This window comes from Myotis yumanensis, unplaced genomic scaffold (genome assembly GCF_028538775.1).
Source record: "Myotis yumanensis isolate MYYU_CA2020_CCGP unplaced genomic scaffold, mMyoYum1.0.hap1 SCAF_9, whole genome shotgun sequence".
Classification (NCBI taxonomy): domain Eukaryota; kingdom Metazoa; phylum Chordata; class Mammalia; order Chiroptera; family Vespertilionidae; genus Myotis; species Myotis yumanensis.
Window position 1 is genome coordinate 23,149,922 of NW_027223760.1, and position 7,389 is coordinate 23,157,310.

Here is a 7,389-nt window from a genome sequence, read left to right on the forward strand (position 1 = left end):
CATCTGTTGTGCTGAGCATCTAGTGGGCGTGGTCAGGCAGGAACTTGTGTTTCAGTTACAGGTATTTACTTACCTACTGTCTGATAATTTCTTACCTTCTGGTTTTTTCTAGTCTCTCTGGAACTCTGTTATCAGAGATTGACCCTCTTAAGTCTCATATTTTCTCTCCTACTTTCCATCTTTTAACCTTTTCTACTCTCTGGAAGATTTCCTTGACTTGATCTTCATATAATTTTTTGGAATGTATATCATCTATTTGATTTTTTTACTTAAAAATTTTCCCATATTCCTTTTTAATAAAAGCATCTAATTTTTATGATACAAACGTCTTCTCTCTTTGAAGATATTAGATTTGGGGGATTGTTTTCTGCTGCTCCCACATTGTCCCTGCTCTCTCTGTGTTCCTTAAGAGTGAGACGCTGAGAGGCTGATTGTCAGGGTGTGCAGGGCAGAGCTAGGGGCCAGGAGTCCTTGGGGTAAGTATTACAGCGGCAGCCAGGTTTGTCATTGTCTCCTCTCCTCCCCCGTCCGCCTACCCACCGGTCCACCTGCCAGACATCACACCAAGTCTTTTCTTGGGCCTCTCCAGGTCATTTCCTCAATGCAGGTGAACTCCGATGTCCTGTCAACAGCAGGGCTGGGGTGGTGTGACCTACTGGTCCGGTTGGTTGAATGCAAACTTTCCGCTATTCCCTGTTTTTGCCTCTTCCCCTATTTCTGCAGGAGCTGGGTCCCTGTCCTGAGCCCTCCGTGGACACTGGAGTTGCAGTTTTCACTTCTCTGATGAGGCAGAATCACTTGATATTTGCTTTGAGTCTTCCAACCATATGTTGACCTCCCTTATTTCTATCCTTTGCCCCCCCTTCACTATAATTTTAGTTTTAGGAGGAAGAGGAGTTTGATGCATGCATTTATTCTGCTTTGTTTAATGGAAATCCTTTTTTTTAATGTCATATAAAATGACCAGCTTTCCCTTCTTAGGAAGACTGCCCTCTTCTGAGATCACATGCTTCTTCCTTTCTTTCTGCTGTGAAGTAATGGAATATGAGGAGGTAGTTAGGGGTCTTTTTTTTTTAAGTTGACTCCAAAATGTATTTTAAAATTTTACTGGTCTGTGAAATCTAAAATCAGAAAACATGACCTAGACTTTTTTTCCCCCTGCTTTTCTTTTAAATACGCTGACTCTAAGTGGAGTGACAGTGGCCAGAGCCAGGATAGGATTGAGGGAAATGTTTTGTCAAGCTGAGAGAAATTTGAACATAGGCAGAAAGAGGGCTGACGAAGTTAGTGTAGCAGAATATCAGACAACGAATAGAGGCCTTTTCTAGAGGACCACTAAGGCAGCAGAGGGATGGGCTTGTGGGAAGGGGTTTATTCACTTGCCACAGGCAGGTGACTGCCCTTAAAGCTCCCGGGCAGGGACAGGGATGGGCTACGCTTCCTAAAGTTGGAGGCAGGGGCGTCATCTCTTGGCTAGTTGGGGAGGCCATGCTCTGAGACATGTTTCCACAATTTCTCCTAACTTTTCTTTCCTAGTTATCTGTTTTAAAGAATTAAAATGGGGTAAAGAGGGGGTGTAATTGTGTGTGGAAGTGGGTATTCGATTCCCTGAGGAATGGAGCTGGTTGCCCCGTCCAGCCAGCATCTGAAGCTGAGCCCGATCACCAACAGTCTCCCCTTCTCTCCCCAGGACTGGTCCAGATCCCGGTGAGCATGTACCAGACTGTGGTAACCAGCCTCGCCCAAGGCAACGGGCCGGTGCAGGTGGCCATGGCCCCTGTGACCACCAGGATAGCAGACAGCACAGTCACCATGGACGGCCAGGCTGTGGAAGTGGTGACGTTGGAACAGTGACATGCGGCCAGATCTTGGCATCGTTTTCTAGTCTACTTCAGAAATTTTTACACATTGCAGAGGTGCAATCAAATGGAATTAAGTCTCTCGACTTCGGAAGAAAAGTGTTGTTAACCCTTTTTTAAAAAAGGAAGAAAGGCAGCGGATTTTGGATTGCATTTTTTAAAGCACCACTCGATTTTCTGGGATTGGTGGAGGAAGACACTGCGCTGTCAGTTCACTGTCCCTAAAAAGCCAAATTGTGGCAGGACTTCTTTCTGCAAAAACATGTGTGTATACTTATGTGTGTGTATGTGCGAATGTGAATATATGTATATGTGTACATATGGATATACACATTTACATATATATAAAGTATATATGTGTACATATATATATATACGTATATATATATATGAAACCCGCATGGAATTATCTGTATGAAATTAAGGTGCGCTGTGGAAGAAAATAATTCACCCAGTTTAGTGGGTGTAGGGTACGTGGCCGGACACAGTCACTGATTTTTGTTCATACCAGGGTCATGCGTTGAGCTACTGACAAACTCAGGTGGAGGTGACCATGGCCTTCACCAAAGCTGCCTCCCAGTGGCCACCCAGAACTCTCCCTGCTGGACTCACCTGAGGAAGGAAGTTCCAGAACTGGGGGGTTCCAGAAAGTGTGCTTGCAAGGTCCAGGGGCCCCATGGCCTGGCAGCTGAGACGTTCCTCGGGCTGGCCCAGGTGCTGACCTTGCCACAGGCAGGTGAATGTCCTTCAAGCGACAAGGTTTCCTCCACCTCCCCTCACCTCTTCGCAGGAAACCTCTTGATCTCATGACTGTTAAAATACTGCTCTGGGTTTAAGGTCAGTCCTAAAGTGGTCATGTATATGAACTGAAGGTAACAGAAGTATTAAGGGTTTGAGGAGTGTGTGCGCATTGTGTGTGTGGGTGTGTGGAGGGGGAGAGAACGGGAGGGCGAGTGGGAGGGTTGGAAGGGGAAAGGAAGGAGGGAGAGAAAAACACAGGGTTCACCAGTGGAAGCAGTTTTCTACTTCCTCTCACTCGGTAGCTTCACAGAGAGGAGGTGGGAGCTGGCGGGCACCTGCCGGGAAGGCCGGCCATCACGCCGGGCTGGGGCATAAGAAGAGAAAAGAAAGGACGGGTGTTTCCTGAGCTCCGGGATCAGGCCCTCAGAAGGGACCTCGCGTCCTGGTGGGCCCAGGCCCCGCACAGCTGCCTCCTCGAGGTGCCCCTGGGTCTGGGCTTCTCTAACTCTTCAAGTCAGGTTTCTCAGCTGCAAGCCCTGCGTCGCCAGGGGCTACATTCACCTGACTTTTCGACAGGCCAAATCTCCGCTCCTCGAGTACAGGGACAACTCTTCCCCCTCCTCCCGGGCCCCCCACGTGTGATAGTGTATTTAATGTGTTTTTTTAACGCAACATTAAAAAATTATTCCTGTCTTGCTCAGCCTTTGAGAAAAGTTTCAGATTCTTGTATTTGCTTGTTTTATATAAAATTATCCAATGTTCTTTGTATGTTTTTTTCTGTACGTAATGGGGGGAGGGAAGGGAAATTTACATATAAACAGTCTAGTTCTATAATTTGTTATTTTTATAATTATTATTTTTTACCGCCATTGTGAAGCTGTCCAGGGACTTTAAAGTCCATGATCCTTTGTGGTGAAATAACCTCCTACTAGTTTGAGAAATTGCCAAGAAGAAGAAAAGCAAAACCCAAGTAGCAGAGCATGGATTCTGTGTTGTTTTCCATTCTGTCTATTACTGCCTCATTCAATAAATAGTCAAAAATGTGGCAACAGGAAGTGGGACTGTTCATCTCTATAGGAGCACTTAGTCTCTAGGAGCCCTTGGGGTGGCTTGTTCTGCTTTGTAAAAGGTGCGTGTGGAGCTCTGTAAGGAGCGTGCCAGGATCTCCTGCCCGTTTACGTCACCAGAGCAGCTCTATTAACTCAGTTCTATGAAATGCTGACCTGGGCAGGAGCATCTCGTTTGAAGAATCCTAAAGGCGGTTTGAAAAACTCAATGCTGGAGTCCTTTGTCTAGGGGTTTATTGCATTCCACATTAAACGTCAGGATGGGTGCAGCCCTGGCTGGGTAGTTCAGTTGGTTAGAGCATCATCCCCATACACCAAGGTTGCAGGTTCGATGCCCGGTCAGGGCACGTACAAGAATCAACTAATGAATGCATAAATAAGTGGAGCAAACCTCTCTTTCAAAAATTAATAAAACATTTTTAAAATATATTTTATTGGTTTTTTTACAGAGAGGAAGGGAGAGGGATAGAGAGTAAGAAACACCAATCAGCTGCCTCCTGCACACCTCCTACTGGGTATGTGCCCGAAACCAAGGTACATGCCCTTGACCAGAATCGAACCTGGGACCCTTCAGTCCGCAGGCTGACGCTCTGTCCACTGAGCCAAACCGGTTAGGACAATAAAACATTTTTAAGTCAGGATGGGTGACGGTGCCTGTGCACGTGGGCTCTCCCCACGGGAGTGGTCAGTGTTGCGGTGGGTATCCTGGGTTCTCTCACAGTCACCGCTTTAACCCTCCTGCCACATCCCCAGCTTCAGGCCCTTCCTGCCTCCTTTCCCCCCAGGGTGGTTTTGCACTTCCAAGCTTGTGCCACTCTATGCCTCAGCCTGGAATGATGCCTCCTGGCCGCCTCCACCACCCTTTCTTTTTGGTGTTGGATATTTGGGTCAGTGTCCAGGTCATGATTATTGGAATATTTGAATGGGGAAGTCACCAGGTGTTTTCCTGGATGACAGTGGCTTGATAAAGCCAGTGCCACCTCTTCCCCTTGCACAAGTGGCACATCGTCACCTATTTTCAACCAGGAGGACGGACCAGAGAACGAGGATTGATTATAGCCAAACCAACCAAACATCACTGCCATTGGCCACCCATGAACAGCTGGGTTGCCTGAAGTACCTCCTTGTGGGAACGCCTTCTCAGAGGGGCCTTACGATACACCATACATCCCGTTGGCCTGGCAAGACCCAAACGCCTTTTCAAGAAGCATGTGTGGAGCCTGGTGAGCCTGGTGGAGACCTTGGCTTCCATTACTGCCCGTTACCAAAGGAGCTGCTAACTCTGCTGCCCACAGGGACCAGGTAGGTGAAATCAGTGCATGAAGTAGAAGTGGTTCAGGTGTGAGGAAAGGGCATGATGAAGACAGGCAAGTGGGGAGCATGTGTCCAAAGAGGACAGCCTCCTGCGTGCGGGAGGAATATGGACCCAGGAGCCCCATCTTCAAAATTTCCCAGAGAAGCCAAGGAGTCCAGACTTAGGAATGAATCTCCTAATTGCAACAATAAAAAATCCTTTAGCTATTCTGCAAGCAAAATAAAGCCCAGCTGTAGACCAGGTCTGGCCCGTGGGTCAGTTCGGTTTATCCCGAATGCTGCCATGTGCCAAGTGGATAAAGCATGGCCATTGCCCTTGAGAAACAAGATGAGAAGGGGAGACGCTGTGAACGGATCCCTGCAGCCCCGTGTGGTGAGACCCCATCTGAACCAAGTGCTGTAGAGGACGAGTTGTTATCTCATATTAGGGGTCTTCGTTAAGTGTAGCATCTGGGCCAAGGACAAGGATCTGGTTTTCATAGAAACCAAGACACTGGGCTACAGACTTTTAGCTCTAAGTCCCACATCTGAGAAACCCATTGGCGATGCTGGTGACTGCTAGAGTGACCCGAATTCAGTGGGCGAGCCGAGGACAGCCGGAAAGTCAAGGAAGACGGGGAGCTCGCCTGTAGCTCAGGCTGCGGGGGTGCCCACCCCTCACTCAGACCCCAGTGAGGCTCGTGTCCAGCGTTTCTAATGTGGAAGCGGGCCTGCACCTCGGCATTCACCTTCCTGCCTGTCCGCGGCCATTCCGCCCCCCCCTCACTAATGCCCCTGAAGCCTCAGCTGAGGGTGTGGCGAAGTTGTACCAAGATTGGTGGGTCCCTTTGGTGTTGGCACCAAAACTCAACAGGGAAGACACTGACAATGATTTGGAGCAGAGGCTGCATGGGGTGAGGAAGAAGGGCTCACATTTCTCCTCTCCCCTCAATCTCAAAGGGCTGTGGGCCGCCCAGGTCATCAGCTCGAGCCAGGCTGTGGCCTCAGCACAGCTGATGCTCAGATGCCAGTCAGGGGCCCCGCCGTGCTTTCCCGCTGGCCCCTGCCACTTGCTCCAGGTTGGCAGCTCCCGGGACAGATCTGCTCCAGGTGGTGGAGGCGGTCCCGGGGGAGGTGTGACTGAAGGGCTGACTGAAATAGCTGGAGAAAGGCCTTTCCACCTGCCATTCCACTCCAGGGCTGCTGGGCCCTGAGTGCATCCTCAACCCACTTTGAACTTGAGTTTCTCCCTCTTGAGAACCGCTGGGCCATTAGCAAACATTTGTCAAAACTGCCTTGGAGTGTTTCTGCTGAGTTGAGGGGGTAGAGCAGTGATGGCGAACCTATGACACGCGTGTCACAGGTGACACATGAACTCATTTTTTTTGGTTGATTTTTCTTTGTTAAATGGCATTTAAATATATAAAATAAATACCAAAAATATACGTCTCTGTTTTACTATGGTTGCAAATATCAAAAAATTTCTATATGTGACACGGCACCAGAGTTAAGTTAGGGTTTTTCAAAATGCTGACACGCCGAGCTCAAAAGGTTCACCATCACTGGGGTAGAGGGTAGGGGCAGGGGCAGGGATAGTATCAGCAGAGAGCAAACCTGCATCCCCTGAGCCTGGGGCTTGTTTGCCCAGAGCAGCCTGGCAGGCACAGGCCTGCAGCCCCAGCCCTGTCCAGAGGCTTCACTGACTTATTTACTACTTAGTGGAAAAGGCTAGAATCTGCCCTCCCCCCAAATGTAATGCACGTGTGAATAAAATTGTTGGTGCAAATTAACCCAATTGGGTGTCAACTCAAATTTGTTTTGAATTTACCTACCCTTTAGGAAACTAATAGTTACGAATAATTACCAATTACTAAATGGCTGCTCTGCAAAATACTTTACACCTTTATTTCTAATCTTCTCCACAGCCCTGTTAGATTCCATTTTATTGGTGTGGGAACTGGCAGTCTTCCCAGGTGAATGTGGAACTCGTGAAAGGAGGGCTGGGGTCGAACTCTGCTATGTCTGTCTCTGGAAGCTCTGCTCTCTGTGCCAACCACGCAAGGGGCAGGCAACAGAAAACAAGCCGTGCGTCTAGAGTCTCATTTTTAAAATTAGAGGCCCAGTGCATGAAATTCGTGCATGGGGAGTGTCCCTCAGCCCAGCCTGCACCCTAATCTGGGACCCCTTGGGGGATGTCCAATTGCCAGTGGAGGCCCGATCCCTATGGGACTACTGGCTCCTACCAGCTCACCTGCCTGCCAGCCTTATCACCCCCTAATTGCTCCCCTGCCAGCCTGATTGCCCCCAACTGCCCTCCCCTGCAGGCCTGGTCACCCCAACTGCCCTCCCCTGCCAACCATCTTGTGGTGGCCATCTTGTGATGATGTGATGGTGGCCATCTTGTGATGATGTCGCACATGATGCCATCT

General features: G+C 48.9%; 1 protein-coding gene across 5 annotated transcripts in view; it reads left to right on the top strand.

Annotated features, from left to right (window-relative positions):
* Nucleotides 1-3,300, top strand: part of NRF1 (nuclear respiratory factor 1) — a 129,132-nt gene extending 125,832 nt beyond the window's left edge. For all 5 annotated transcript variants that reach the window (XM_070423883.1, XM_070423886.1, XM_070423888.1 and 2 more), the window contains one exon: nucleotides 1,691-3,300. In XM_070423883.1, the coding sequence (XP_070279984.1) occupies nucleotides 1,691-1,854 (164 nt within the window). In that variant the 3' untranslated portion in view covers nucleotides 1,855-3,300. The remainder of the gene's footprint in view (nucleotides 1-1,690) is intronic.
* The last annotated feature ends 4,089 nt before the right edge of the window (nucleotides 3,301-7,389 follow it).